The following is a 15,865-nucleotide window of genomic DNA, read 5'->3' as shown; positions in this document are numbered from 1 at the left end:
GTTGGCATTCCAGTCTCCGGTGCAGGGGAGAATGGTTCGAGTCTTCTCGGACAACGCCACCATGGTGCATATCTCAATCACCAGGGAGGAACCAGGAGTCCGGCTGTGGCACAGGAAGCACACCTCCTCTACACTTGGGCCACAGCCTCTCACGTGGCAGGCATGGACAACGTGCAGGTGGACTTCCTCAGTTGTCAACAGCTGGATCCTGGAGAGTGGGAACTATCCCGGGAGGGTTGGAATCACATTTGTGCCCAATGGGGGGAGTTCCCCAACTGGACCTCATGGCGACCCATGTACGCCAAGACGGACCAGTTCTTCACGCTATGGGAAGAGATCTTCATCTGTTAGATGTCCGCCGGATTCTCCTTCCGTATTTGAAGGTCACTAACTCTTTTTGAAAATCGGATCACCTTTTTGTGCTCTTTGGAGGTTCGAAGAAGGGTGAAAAGGCATCTAAGGCAACCTTGGCTCCCTGGCTGAAGTAAACAATTTGCTTGGCCTACATCGGGAAGGGTCGCCCCGTCCCGACTGGTTTGAAAGCTCACTCGATGAAAGCGCAAGCGGCTTCTTGGGCGGAGTGTCAGTTGTTGTCACCTGAGGAGATTTGTAGAACTGCAGTCTGGTCTTCCCTGTATACCTTCACAAGGCATTATCATCTGGATATCAGGGATCCGGACCAAGCATTTTTTGGGGAGAGCGTCTTGCGAGTGGGTCTTTCAGGTTCCCGCCCATTGTACTATGGCTTTGGTACATCCCAATGGTCTGGACTGATATGGGTATGTACAGGAAAGGAAAATTGGTTCTTACCTGCTAATTTTCGTTCCTGTAATACCTCAGATCAGTCCAGGATCCCACCCAGGTGCTACTGCCAAAAGACTGATTTACCTAATGGTTAGCTGCTGTACATAGGAAATCTATCAGAATGATTCTATAATATTTTGGTTTCTGTTATGAACCATGGTTCAAACCTGATTTTCAGGTATTGGGGTCATTTGTTTTGGACCCTTGAGGGAGTTTTTTTTCCTGTTCGCCCTTGTTTTGGGTATTAGATGATTTTTTTGTCAATTATGCTTTGCTTGGGTATCAATAAATACTGATGAGCTGCAGGGGCACACTTGGGATACCAGTGCCTTGAAGCTTTGTTCTCTGACTCCATCTGCTGGTGGGAGTGCATAACCCCACTGGTCTGGACTGATCTGTGGTATTACAGGAACGAAAATTAGCAGGTAAGAACCAATTTTCCTATACTGCTGGCTATTACTGTCAGGCCAATACAAAATGGTGCCCTCGGCTGAGCGCACCATTTAACCCCTATTTGGCCGCGCATTTTAGACATGGTATTATTACCCCTTATACTGTAAGGGGTAATAGTGCGTGGAAAACGCACGGTCAACCACCCCGAAACTAATAGCCCTCATTACCTGCAAATGCATGTTGATGAGCCTATTAGTTATTACCCCAGAATACTGAAAGTAAAATGTGTGGCTAAGCCGCACATTTTATTCTCAGAAACGTTAACCTTAGAAAGCATCGGGAAAATGTACAGAAAATCAGAAAAAGCTTTTCTGCTCAGTTTTGCCGGCATCCGTTTTTGAAAATAGGCGTTGGTTGTTGGACCCACTGTCAGCCGCCGCTTTCGCTAATAAGGAGGTGCTAGGGATGTGCTATTATCCATAGCGCCTCCTTATTAGCACGACACCTAATTTAAATAAAGAATCGTGTGCCCAGGAGAAGTGCCTGGGTGCGCATCGGGAGAGTGGGCGCTCAACTCGGAGTGCCAGCTCTCCCGCATTTTTCTGAATCAGCCTGTATGTGGTTGCCATTTCTTTGATTATGGTTATCTTCTGTACTCTTCCTTTTGTTATTTCCTTCCTCTCTCCAGGTACTTTCTGCTTTTATGTGGATAACTACATTGTAAATGTTAATTTGAATAAATATGTTCTTCATATTTTGATTTCTATTGTAGAAATCCCAGCATTTCTTTAACAAGCAGTTAACAAAGAGGGTCATTTTTTATTCTGCGATGTGCCGGTATCGCGTGCAGTACGGCCTTATCGCACACGATAAGGACCTACCACATGTGATACTTGCCGCATCGTGGTGGTATTATTCTAATTAGGGGAAGGGGAGGAGTGTGGGTGCGATTTGGGCAGTTATCTCCCGGCAGCACTCCGGGCGATAATGTTTTTTACATTATTGCCGGCAGCACCGCGGGAAATAACTATACCTTTTCCCGTGGCGCTAAGGGGGCGATAATGTGTGGCACATGAAACCACACCGCAGTGATGTGGCCGGCTGCCCACTATCGTCCCCGCCCCTTTTTTTTTTGCTCTTCATCATTCTGCTATAAATATAAATATAGCAGAATGATGAATCTAGTTTGTTTGTAATTTAAAATCTCATAAATAAAGAATTAAAAAAAATAAAAGCTATTCTGAGACCTCTTTTTGATATGGAATATAGTTGTTTGTTTGTAATTTAAAATCTCATAAATAAAGAATTAAAAAAAATAAAAGCTACTCTGAGACCTCTTTTTGATATGGAAATATGTATAATTTAATACAACATTTTTAAGAGGCTTGACAAATGTCTTGTATAGTAAATAATTCTGCAACTCATGTTTTTCAAAGTCTAGTTGTTTAATAATCCAGAATATTTCTCATCTTTGAGCTTCAGATATTTTTTTCCAAAGTAGCTTCCAAATAGCTGTTTTAATTATATTGTTCATGAACTTTCCATTGAGCAAATATTTTGATTTTTTTGTTATTTTTCTAGTTTTACTTTGTACTGAACTACACGTATTATATATTTTGGAAACCTTCAACTTCGGTATTTGACTTTGTAGCTTAGGGCCAGATTTTCAAAAGCATTTACTCGAGCAAAACTGGTTTTTGCTCGAGTAAATACACTTTACTCAAGTAAGTGGGCTTTTCAAAATTGCTACAATATATGCCATTGAATTGTCCATGGGATTTACTCAAGTAAGTGCACTTTACTCGAGTAAATAGCTTTTGAAAATTGCTACGATAGTATGTCACATTTACATGCGTAACTCCTTTGAAAATTACCCCCTTAGTTTGCTATTTCTGTTGTAATCCTGGAAATGTTTCCTTATGTATACTCTGTTTCCTCTCAGTGATTCAAAACAATGTGCTAGCTATGTTCAGTCATCAGTATTTTTGTTATAAATGAATCCTTGTAATGGAGCTATTGTCAATTTCCATCCAAAAATCAATATCAATTGTGTGTTTGGTTACATTAAGATCACAAGGTAATTTATTAAAACATCTTTTCAAGTCACATTAATGCAACTTTAAGGGAGAAAAAAAAAAGAGAATATTAGTAACACTGATCTATAGCAAAAAAGCTTCCAAAAAGAACGTAGCCAAACTTTACTAAATCTGGATCACTGAGAATGAAAACAATGCTTAAAATTGTTGATTAGCTTTAGTTTTCAAGATATGAACTTTGACTTGGGAATTGTGGAGGATATTGAGTTAAGAAAGAAAAAGATCTCATATTAAACCAGAAATGACTAATATACATCTTTGACTGAATCTATGAATAAATCTATGCCTGGATCTGGACAATACTTGCTTTTTGGGCACCACAATGAGTGGTGCAATCTGAAGCTCGTAGTGTATCATAGATAATATAAATTGCATTATGTTATTTCTAGAAGGCATGGAGGAAAAGTGTTCCACATTCAGCACTTGTTGAATCCAGGAAGATTTTGTTACCACCCTTAAACATCAAACTGGGTCTGATGAAGAACTTTGTCAAGGACATGGACAAAGCTAAAACAGCCTTCATATACCTTGGTGGTACATTTTAAAGGTTAAGTGAAGCTAAGATAAAGGTCTTTGTTGGCCCTCAGATTCATGGATTTCTGTGAGATGATGCATTTAACTGTGCATTACATGGCAAGGAAAAGATGGCGTGGAATCCCTTCCAGTTAGTGGTAATACATTTTCTCGGAAACAACAAGGCAGACAGCTACAAAGAGTTGATGGAAAGCCTCCTCAAGGCATGCAAAAGCCTTGGCTGCAACATGTCACTAAAGATAATTTTTTTTTCCACGCTCATCTAGTTTTTTTTTTTCCTACCAAACTGCAGATCAGTGAGCAATGAGCATGGCAAGTTATTTCACCAGGACATTGCAGCAATGGAAAAAACGGTATCAGGGCAAATGAAGCCTAACAGTGCTTGCAGATTATTGCTGGACAGTGACAAGAGATGTTCCATTTAATGAATACAAGAGACAAGCCAAGAAGAGCAGAGTAGCCACTGAATAAGGACTAAACTACATACATACAGTGGCTTGCAAAAGAATTCGACCCCTTAAAAAGTCAGCAGAATTGTGTGGATTATAAATAACACTTACACACACTGTTCCAGACAGTACACTTACTGCAAACCAGTATGCTCTTAAAGTAAATTTTCTAAGTCACAATTCATTATTTTTCTGCATTTTTTTTGTAAAATACAATTAAAAACTGAAAACTGTTGCTGGCTAGGCACTGGGAAGTTCATCTTAGGTGGGCCTGCGGTGCATGCGAAGGGCCCACGGCTTACCTGGGGCCGTGGGCCGAAGACGGGCAGGATCCTCCAGCTCAGCGGCGCTGGCAGATGGCCTCAGGGTGCGGGCCGGCGTCGCCACATCTGGGAGGGGGGTGTTTCCTGCGGGACGGCGTCATCGGGAACACCCGCGGCTGGCCCTGATGACGTCGGCCCGGGTACTTAAGGCATGAGCCACGTCGCAGCTGGCCTCTTTCACCTCTCCCCGGGGACCAGCATCCCACCCACCCACCCCAAAGAAGGGATCAAAGGTGTCAAGGATCAGTGTGGGGACAGGGTGCCTAAGTGCGCATAGGCAATGTCGCAGCTTGGGGGCAGGAACCCGGGCCAACAGAAAATTATTAGACCTAGGTCAGCTGTGGGGCTGACAAAAGGCAGGTTGTAAAAGGGGCGGGGACCATGCCCGGAGGCAGGGCCCCCTTGCTTGTAAACGCGGTGGGGGGGTCGGAAGTGATGTCGCCTTGCTAGAATCGTGGTGGGCTGCAAAAGGGGGGCGTGGTTCCAGTAGCAGTGAGACTGTCAGATTGGCCCAGGTGGGTGAACTGTTATAATGTTGAGTTCGTATTAACTGTTATGTTAATAAAAGCTGCGGCCAGTTAATACCAAGATTAATGTGTAACGTAATTATTTTGGGAATGGAAAAGGGGCAAGATGCCAGAGGGAGCCCAAGAGGCATCACGGCTCCCAGAGTCAATAGAATAGATACATTTTATCTAAGCCTACGTATCTGAGATTATTTCTAGATGCTAAATTTCCTTCTAGATTGGAGATTAGGAATGCCAAGGAGAAGCTTATTGTATAGATTACATCCATTGCTCTAAATTATATTGAATGCTACAGCCAAGTGTTCTTATTTTACTAGAATTTTTCTGCCAATTATTGTATTAACTCTGTTTCCTCAGGTTCCCCTCTCCAATATTGCGAGCTAATTAAAAAGTTTAGTGTGTGAAATTGATTTTACTGTTTTCCTTCTCTTTTCTTAAAATGCCTATATGCTTTATTTTCTGTATTCAAATCTCTCAACATTTATTTATTTAAGAATTTTTAATCCACATTATCTGCAATTCTGGGCGGGGGACAACATATACATGCACATTAAATTAAACACCAACAAAACATAACAAACAAAAGTAAAAACAGGTGAAAACATAACAAAGGATATAAAGCTTAAAACAGAGAACAAAAGGCAGGACAAATTCCCTGCTTCTTAAACATCTAAAACCTAAATTTAAACATTTCCATCAGTATCTCTGCTCAGTGAATTAACATTTGTTAGACACTTAAAGGTAACTTCTTAAAAGGACGCGCCAATTTTATAACATGTGGGTGTCGCCATGCACATTTTGTAAAATCAGCTATCCACGCACACATGCGTGCCCAATTTTGTCTTTGTGCGCAAGGGGGGGGGGGGGATTTTGGAAGCGGACTGGGAGGGAATTTTTCTAACCCCCTACCTATCCTTCCTCCCTTTTCCCCTCTCCTCTCTGAACCCCAAATTTCTTTTGTTTTACAACTTACCTGCTCCTCCGAGCAGAAGTAAGTTTTGTGCGCCGGCCAGCCCCTGCCCCCGCTCCCAGCCCTCTTCTTTTTAAAAGCCCGGCACTTCCATGCATACCGGGAGATACGCGCGTGGCCGGGCAGCTTGGAAAATGAGCTAGGTGAGCGCGGCCTGGCCACGCGCGTATCTCCCGGGATTTGCGTGCACCAGGTTTTTAAAATCGGCCCCTTAGCTAGAAAAGACCGATCCACAGCAGAATCTTAGTTTCCAAAGGCTTGGAAAAAAACGCATGTGCCTTTAATTTTTTCCTGAACTGTTCTAATGAAGCTACTGTATTGCTGGCCCTATCGTGAGAAGAGAGTTCTTCAAGATAGGGCCAACAATGCTGATCATATTTTCCCAAGACTCAATGAGGCTATGTAAACTTCTGAACCTGAATTGGAAGTAGTCAAGCACATTGTTTTTTTTTTCTGGAAAAAAAAAATGATGAAGTTGCTTAATAATCTTATCCTGGAAAAGTTACCCTATAGAACCCCCCTTGGGTTTTATACCTTTGCCTGTGTATCTCTTGGTTCATAGCCATCTTTCATTTCATTCTGCATGGTCATATAATTCACATTAGGTGTCACTGATTTGAAATCTTTCTCTTACCCTTCCTCCTCCTATTATTTGTAAGACCCACCTCTTGGAATTGCCTACTCCTTTTTGTACTCTTCTTTTGCACTATTTACCTTAGCTCTGTTTTTTCATTGAAAGTCATATTTATGTTTCACTATAAACTGAGATAGTGGTTTACTTTGAGTGTTTCCTTAGTGTGGTTTTTATTTTGTATGCACGTTTACTGTCAGTTATTTCTAAATTATAAATTGCTTGATCAAGGTAATATAGAATATGACAGTAGAAATGGACCACCATTGTGCCCATTTTATTTCCTGTTACAGTCCCATAAACTCTAATTGATCTTTGATGTTCTATAAAGGAAAATTATGAAACATCTTAATGTCATCAGAAATCCCTTTGTTTAATTATAAACTATCTAACTATAATAAAGAGGAAAGTTGTCACATGCCTGCATCTCCGGATTGCAAGTTGAGCTCTGCTCCCTTCCTCCCTGTACTATCCAGCTCTGCCCCATTTTCCAGTTCTGCCCCTCTCTCTGTCTGAATTGTCCAATCCCCTTTCTACTACCACCTTTCTATTACCACAGTATATCCAAGCTCAGCCTGCACACTACTACCATACTTCTCAATTACGCACTTTCTACAGCTAACAGTATTTCCCCGTCCTTGGATGAATAGTTAAAGATGAAGATAAATTGTGAATATACTGTGATTAGGTGTATATATAGGGACTTTATATTGTAAATAAAAATGACACCCACTAATTATGTTGTAAATATTGATTGATTTATGGTAAATCATTCCTGTAGAATCGCATATTGAGAGGGCTTCATCTTCCAAACAAGAGTCTTTGCATAATGATGAGGATTATAATCCCTTTAAAGAGCCAGAGGCTGCAGACTACTTGAACCCATTTGATGAACCAGACCCAGACCCAGAACCTGAACTGGCATGTGAAACGATAAAAGACTCTATTTCACAACTTGCAAAAAGGAAGAATGCTCGACCTGTGGACATGAGCAAGTATCTTTATGCAAATACAACTAGACCTGAAGATGAAGAGCTAGATGAGTAAGTATGTTTTAAATAAATGTTCCCAGTATATTTATATCTTACTTAAAAAAAAAACAAAAAAAAACTTGTGTACATAAAATTGCATTTTGTATGAGCTGAAAAGTTCAAGGCTATCGGTTGACTACATAGGAAACTGTGAGAAGATCATTAAGATCATAATTTTTACTATTGCTTACTGCACTTTCTTTTAATTAAAAAAAATACTTTCCTAAAAGCAATTGTTGGTGACGTGAGTGCTTAATTATAAAACAGGGTGTGTGGCTATTGTGTAATAACTCTACACCTTTAGAAATTGAGGACAGAAGGCAAGAACAAGCATTCAGAGCAGGTTCTTGAATTGTGCCTTCACTATAGGTATACTTTTATTGCATAATAACTGCACCACCCATAGGGAGTCATCTTGTGATTAAACATGAGTTATTAAAACAAACAACTAGTAATTTTAAAAACACTTTAGTTTTCTGGAATAAATTGATTAGTGTGACACCTTTGTAGTTGTAGCCTAATATTCTCTCAAGTGATTTATTCCGTTTGTGCTTTATAGTTTTGTTTTATGTACTTTTTATTTATGATGTGTAAAACAAACCCCAAAGGCACTCAACTCAGTGAGTGTTTTGGTTTTCCAGACTCAATTTGTGTTCTTCCATAGCCATGATATATCATGTATGCAAAAAAAAAAAATAAAAAAACCTGCAAGAGCAGCACATCACAAGTTTGCTTGGATAAAAAGTAAAATTGTTTTAATTAAATCAATACAAAGAAAAACTGAGATTGGAATGCTCAGAATAATAAATAGATAAGAGAAGGAAGATCAGATAAGTTACGGCATTTAATGCACAGTTTTTATCAAATAATTTAGTTTATATGCCAGAGTTTCAAGTAATTGTAATGAGCTTGACAAAAACAATAAAACCTACTTATGTAGGATTTATTATAATAAATGCAATAACTAACAGCATTTGGAATTCTTCAGCCCTAATGTGGTGGTTATTTTTTTTCCTCAAATTAGATTCATTCAGTTACTTTGTTTATGATTTATGTGGTGTATTTAGCATGAGCCTTGAATAACAACCTGACCTTGGCTAGTCAAGTTATTGCAGGAGCTAAATCCATTTTTTATTCCGTGCATTTTATTCGATGCCTCAAACCTTTTTTGGAAAAATCAGATTTACAGCTTTTGATTCAGGCTTTCGTCTTACCTTGATTAGACTATTGTAACTCGTATGTAGGTGTAACAGACACATCTATGAAACAGTTACAGCCACTCCAATATACTGCAACCAGTCTGATTTCTGGCACATCAAGATTTGAATATGATGGAGTTTCACTGACTTATTTATTTTTATTTTTTTAATTCCACTTTTAGGCACTTTAAAGTGGATTACATTCAGGTACTGTAGTTATTTCTAGTGCCGGTTTATGTTAAATTCAGAATTTTGTGTTTAAACCTTTAAAACTCGTCAAAGACGCTTTCCATTATATTTAGATGGTTTATTATTTCCGTATAAGCAAACATATTTTATGTTTCTTGTGACCAAAGTTGATTAGGTTACTTTCACCAAATAAGATAAGAATTAAAAGGTTGCAGTGTATGTCCTTTCATACCAGGCTCCTCTGTTCTGGAATTCTCTCCCTCTGTATATTCGGCTGGAACATAATTATGAGAAGTTTAGGAAACTTATTAAAACCTGGCTTTTAAACAAAGTATTTAATTAGAGGGTTTTAACTGTAGTTTACTATTTTTAAGCTGTGGATTTTGATTAATGGGGGTGGTTTGGGGTAAGAATATGTGAGGTTTGAATGCTGAAATGGGTGGATTTATTTTATTTTTGGTGGGGAGTGTGGCAGGAAGGGAAAGGATGGACTTATGTTGTATGCTTTTGATGATTTTATTGTAAACAGTTTCGATGCTATGGTTATTTGGCGATATATCAAATATTATTGAATATTTTGTAGCTTTTGCAAAAGGATAATTTGAACTTACGAGCACTGTTTCCTCGCGGCCATGCACAGCTTTTACCGCCCACATAGGAAGACTAGTGGGGCCGTGGTGGAGCTCTTCCCACCACGGCCCGAAGTAAGGAGACTGGCAGTGCTGTGGTGGAGCCCATCCCACCATGGCCTGAAGTGAGGAGACCAGTGGGACCATGGTGGAGCCCATCCCACCACAGCACAAAGAAAAGAAGAGGCCCAAAACACCAGGCGCTCTTCCTTCCTGCCCTCGCGGCCAGGAAAGAGGAGCAGAGTCAGGCCACGTGCAGAAAAGGAGCAGTGTCTGTGGCAGGGGCACAGCGGATCCAGTCTTGTGCAGCCGAAGAAGAGGAGGCCCAGAGGGGTGAGGAAGTCTGAGACCCTGGGTCAGACTAAGGATCCATCAAGCAGAGCATCCTGTTTCCAACAGTGGCCAGTCCAAGTCACAAGTACATGGCAAGTATGTAAACATTAAATAGATCTCAAGCTATTATTGCTTATTAATAGCAGTTTATAGATTTTTCCTCTAGGAACTTATCCAAACTTTTGTTCAAACTGAGTTACACTAACTGCTGTACCCACATCATCTGGCAATGAATTCCAGAGCTTAACTATGCGCTGAGTGAAAAATAATTTTCTTTGATTTGTTTTAAATGAGCTACTTGTTAACTTCATGGAGTGCCCCCTAGTCCTTCTATTATCTGAGAGAGTAAATAACTAATTCACATTAACCTATTCAAGTCCTTTCATGATTCTGTAGACCTTTATCATATCCCCCCTTCAGTCTTTTCTCCAAGCTGAACAGCCCTAACCTCTTTAGCCTTTCCTCATAGGGGAGTTGTTCCATGCCCCTTATTTTGGTCGCACTTCTCTGTACTTTCTCCAGTGCAACTATATCTTTTTTTTTTAGATGTGGCAACCAGAATTGCATACAGTATTCAAGGTGCAGTCTCACCATGGATTGGTACAGAGGCATTTTGACATCCACTGTTTTATTTACCATTCCCTTCCTAATAATTCCTAACATTCTTTTTTCTTTTTTGACCACCTAGATCTCTTTCCTGGATGTTTACTCCTAAGATAGAACCTAACATTGTGTAACTACATCAAGGGTTATTTTTCCCCATATGCATCACCTTGTGATTATCCACATTAAATTTCATTTGCCATTTGGAAGCCCAATCTTCCATTCTCACAAGGTCTTCATGCAATTTATCTCAATCCACCTGAGATTTAACTACTCTGCATAATTTTGTGTCATCCGCAAATTTGATCACCTCACCTTTCCAGATCATTTATAAATATGTAAAAAGCATCGGTCTCTGAGGCACTCCACTATTTACCTGTTTCCACTGCGAAAACAGACCATTTAATCCTCCTCTCTGTTTTCTGTCTCTTAACCAGCTTGCAATCCACAAAAGGTCATTGCCTTCTATTCCATGACTTTTTAGTTTTATTAGAAGCCTCTCATGAGGAACTTTGTCAAACGCCTTCTGAAAATCCAAACACACCACATCTACTGATTCACATTTGTCCACGTGTTTATTCACCCCTTCAAAAATAGTGTACAGGAGATTTGTGAGGCAAGACTTCCCCTGGGTAAATCCATGCTGGTTGGGTGGCAAGACTTCCCCTGGGTAAATCCATACTGGTTGTGTCTCATTAAACCATTTCTATCTAAATGTTTTGTGATTTTATTCTTTATAATTTTCCACAATTTTTCCCAGCACTGAAGTCAGGTTTACTGGTCTATAGTTTCCCAGATTACCCCAGAGCCCTTTTTAAATATTGTGGTTACATTGGCCATCTTCCAGCCTTCAGGTACAATGGATGATTTGAATGATAGGTTTCAAATTAATTGAAATAGATCTGAAATTTCATTTTTTAGTTCTTTCATAACCCTGGGGTGTATACTATCCAGTCCAGGTGATTTACTACTCTTCAGTTTGTCAGTCTGGCCTAACATATCGTCCAGGTTCACCGTGATTCGGTTCAGTTTATCTTAATTGTCACCCAGTCATCACGGGTATCTCCCCAACATCCTCGTCAGTAAAAACCGAAGCAAAAAATGTATTTTGTCTTTCCTTGAGAGATAGCATGTAAAAGTGAGAGCTCTGTGTGTATGTGTGTGAGAGAGAGCATGCAAGAGCCTGTGTGTGACAGCATGTAAGAGTGGTAGCCTGTGTGTGAGAGAACATGTGAGAGTGAGAGCATGTGTGTGTCTTTGAAAAAGGAAGAGAAGAAGACAGGTTGAGAAAGAAGAAATAGGAAAAAAAAAAGAGACCCTGTAAAAGGAATTGGTAAAAGATTGAGAAAGGGAACGTATTAAAAAAAAAAAAAAAGCCTGGGACCAACCAATTAGAAAAAGAAGATCACGCAACAAAGCAAAAAAAATGTTGAATTTTTAGTGATTGGCATATGTTATCTTTGGGATTGTGCATTACATATTTGTATTTTATTCTTTTTCAGTATTCCACTGTTTAGAGTCTGGCTTCTCGTGCTTTCCATTTTATTTTTGTCTGCATGTTTCTGTTTCTAATTTGTAGTCCCTTATTCTGTGTGAGGTAAGCAACACAGTCTGTCTGTATTCTACATGTGTAACTGAGTTTCAGTATTTCTACTGATATGTAGTTTTTCTGTAAAGCTTTGAAGTAATATATTTATTTATTTATTTATTTAAAAACGTTTCTATACCGTCGGTAAGTTAGGTACCATCACAATGGTTTACAATAAGGCACAAACATTAATGTTGGAAAAAAATAATGAATTCTATCCACTAAACAGGTGCCAACAATTTACGGTAACATAGGGCCTTATTTACCAAGGCTATCGCAGGCTTGCGCTGTTAGCGCAAGCCTGCGATAGCCTGTGAAGGTAGCGCACGCCTGCGCTACCTAAATTGGGGCGGAGTCAGCCCCGGAAGAGGAGGAGTCGGGGCGTCACCAGGGCCGACTCCGCGAAGACTCCGTGGACAACGAAAAGGTAAGGGCCTTTTTGCGTCCTTCTTCGCGCCCAATAGCTACACCTTCTATGGTGGCGCTATTGGGTACGAAACCGGCAGCGATCGCACCACGGCGGTGCGATCGCTGCTGGCTAGCGCAGGACCGCCCCCCGCTTCGACCCCGCCCCCCATTAGCGCCGTTTTGTAAAGTATCGCAGGCCTGCGATACTTTAGAAAATGAGGCCCATAGTTTGTTATAATTACTCATAGGTGGGTGTGATAGCTTGTTTTGTTAGCCCCAGTAGGTGATGTATTAGTGTTCTAGGGCATGGTATAATATTTGCATTGCTGCCATTTAATAGAAAAAGCTGCAGCTGTTTGAGTCTTGAGATAGTGCTGGCATGGTATGGCAAGATTCTAGTTGTTTTTTGTTTTTTTTTGCAAGGTTTTGTGTTACTTCTCAAAGTGTTTGGCAGTGAAGGGTTTGCAGTTACTGAGATGTTGTGTGTATGGAAGAGGAGGTTCATTGAGTGAGTGTGCATGTATGTGAGAATCTGGGGAGTGAATGAAAGGAATAAGAGTGAGTGTATGCGTCTGTTTTGTGAGAATGAGCATGCATATGTGTGAGAGAGGATAAGATTGAATAAGCAAGTGTATTAGTGTATGTGTGTACGTGTGTATGTGAGAAAGTTTGTGTGCGTGCTCCTACCAATGTTCCCTCTAAGGACTGGGTTACTATGAGCATAAAATTGATAGACATTTTGCATCAAAGAAATTAGTGCTGACAGGGTTTGAAATAAAAAATTTTTTTGCTCACAGCACCCCAATCCTTATTGAGTTATGAGCTGTATGTAAATTGTTAGGCATGTAATCAGAGTTAATGGATGTTAGGGATTTGTATTCATTTAAAACAAATAAGAAATCTGAACCAAATCAGGCATTTTTGGTATAGATTTTGGGAAACTAATAAGAATGGCCAATGTCTCCTAAAATCAATAGAAATTTTTGTTTGCATTTGTTTTTGTTTCCTATTAAAGTATATGAGACAAGCCAAACTGAAAAGGTTTCTTTCTTCTCAAAGCAGTTGCCTGCTAGCACACTAAGCATATTGATTACTTCTTAGCAACCAGTGATTTCACACTTGTCCCTAGACTCAATGGAGCCAGTGTGGCAAGAAAGAGGGAAGGAACAAGCCAGGAAGTGGGACCAATCAAGGTGAAACTTTTTTTTTTTTTATTAAAGCAGCTTATCCTAGTTGGCATCTGCATAGGTTGGCAGTGACTTCCTCTTCTTTTTCAAATTCAGCGTGAAAATAATTTTGAGCTAACCATCCCTTTGGCTCTGGCAACTGGGAGGGAAAGTTGTAGGAATTTAAGCTGTGAGAGCTGAAGAGAGAGATTTTCATTAAAGACAAACTCTAGCTGAGCTGCTTTCCTTTTTGTCAGACACTGACAGACCCACAATTTGTTACTCTGTGTCCACTAATTTAAAAATTTTTTTTTTGTTTTGTATGGTTTGCATATTTGCTGTAAGCACATACAGTGTAACTGTAGCATTCAGTGCAAACTTTCTGTTAATTAGAGATTTTTAAAGATCAGAAGTACAGAGTTGTACGTTTGTCTAGGAAAGAGAGAACAGGAGCCAGACTCTTTTGCTTCTCGTATATAACCTTGCACTAGTGTTAAAGTTTGCAAAGTAAACTGTGTAGTGATGCACCGTTTTTAAAATATTAAACTGTGTTATATGTGGGGGAAAAAACAGTAGCTGTCCACTACCAATCCAGGCACATTTAGGAATAGGTAGGTACTGGTTGTGCAGCAGAATAGCACTCTTTTGAACAAACAGCATGTATACCTGCATGCATGGCATGTGCCATCTGACAGTTTCCACACTGGTGTGTAAGTGAGAGTACACACACTAACACACTGCTTGTAAAAAGAGAGGCACTTTTCCATAGACAGTGGGCATGTCTAGTAACTGTGCCAAATTTCTATCATGCCATGAACAATGGGAGGAAGAGGAAAGTACTGTTGTAAAAGCTGAGTAAGAGGAAAAGTTTTGCTGCCTTTGGGAAAAGCACCTGAAAGTGAAAATCCCAGTACATCTGGTAGCATTTCCTCTCCCAAGCTAAAGACATTTTTTCCTAGGGGGGAAAACAGGAATATACAGTGTCAAGCAAGAAGAAACTAAGGGCCTGATTGGGAGAAATGCCTTAGTGAATCAGGCCTTAAGGTTGGAAGAGCAAAAGCTGCCTGCTGCCACTGTTGGCTGTATTTCTAATGGGCAGGAGAAAGCAGAGAATAGAGAGTGGTTTTAGCATTAACAGTGGAGGGGCAAAGGCAAGGCTAGTACTAAGTGTGGAGCTGCCAAAATCAGTAGAGCACTTCTCCATGATGGTTCCTGAGCAATTTCTGCATCAAGTTCTGCAAGAAGGTACTGCTTCAGAGGAATCATGGAATGCATTCTCTGACTCTGAGGAGATGGAAGAACTAATAGCTGAGGGGAACTTGGGGGGGGGGGGAGGGGGTCTAGTTACTAGCGTACTGTCTTCCATTGAGCAGCTAAAGGAGGCATAAAGCAATACTGCTGGGGCAAAAAGCACCCCTTAGGAGGAAGATGTAGTGAAGTGCTTGAGTGATGCTCCTATCCCTTAGTGTCTCGATTCACCTTCAACCCCAACCCCAGCAACAGCAAAATGCAAGCCCTCAGAGAGGGAGTGTAATTCCCAAAAGAAAGCCAAGGTATGGGGGGACTTTAGAGCAAAGGAGAACCTCATTTCACTAGTGACATCTGGACCAGCCAGAATGCTATGTATGCCTATTTTCCCTTAATGGCACACTGGTGGCAGCTGTCCAAGGCAAACCTAGGCAGCAGCTCTAGCAGTGGCGGAGCAGCAGAGTACTGGTAGACTGTGCTGCACATCCAGGTGATGAATGTCAGCCACCCTTTGGTGAATATCTTATGATTTATGGTTTATTTAGGTTTTTTAAACCGTCACATCAGTAAAAACCTTCACAACGGTGTACAAAGATTAAAACAGGAGAAATACAATGGATAGCAATAAAAGAGCATAACAGCTAAAATTACAAAGCGGAAATAATTAAGATATAGCTGTTAAATTAGTCTAAAATTGTAAAAATCATAAAAATTATAAAACAATAAAACAGCAATAAACAATCA

At 40.2% G+C, this 15,865-nt stretch overlaps 1 protein-coding gene across 5 annotated transcripts in view; it reads left to right on the top strand.

Moving 5' to 3' along the window:
* The window catches only part of EHBP1 (EH domain binding protein 1), an 807,334-nt gene that overhangs the window by 258,396 nt on the left and 533,073 nt on the right, over positions 1-15,865 (top strand). For all 5 annotated transcript variants that reach the window (XM_029593675.1, XM_029593673.1, XM_029593671.1 and 2 more), the window contains one exon: positions 7,509-7,770. In XM_029593675.1, the coding sequence (XP_029449535.1) occupies positions 7,509-7,770 (262 nt within the window). The remainder of the gene's footprint in view (positions 1-7,508; positions 7,771-15,865) is intronic.

The sequence above is a fragment of the Rhinatrema bivittatum genome, chromosome 3 (assembly GCF_901001135.1).
Source record: "Rhinatrema bivittatum chromosome 3, aRhiBiv1.1, whole genome shotgun sequence".
In the NCBI taxonomy this organism is placed as follows: Eukaryota; Metazoa; Chordata; class Amphibia; order Gymnophiona; family Rhinatrematidae; genus Rhinatrema; species Rhinatrema bivittatum.
Note: the sequence above shows the minus strand (reverse complement) of the source record. Positions and strands in the feature narration are given on the sequence as shown.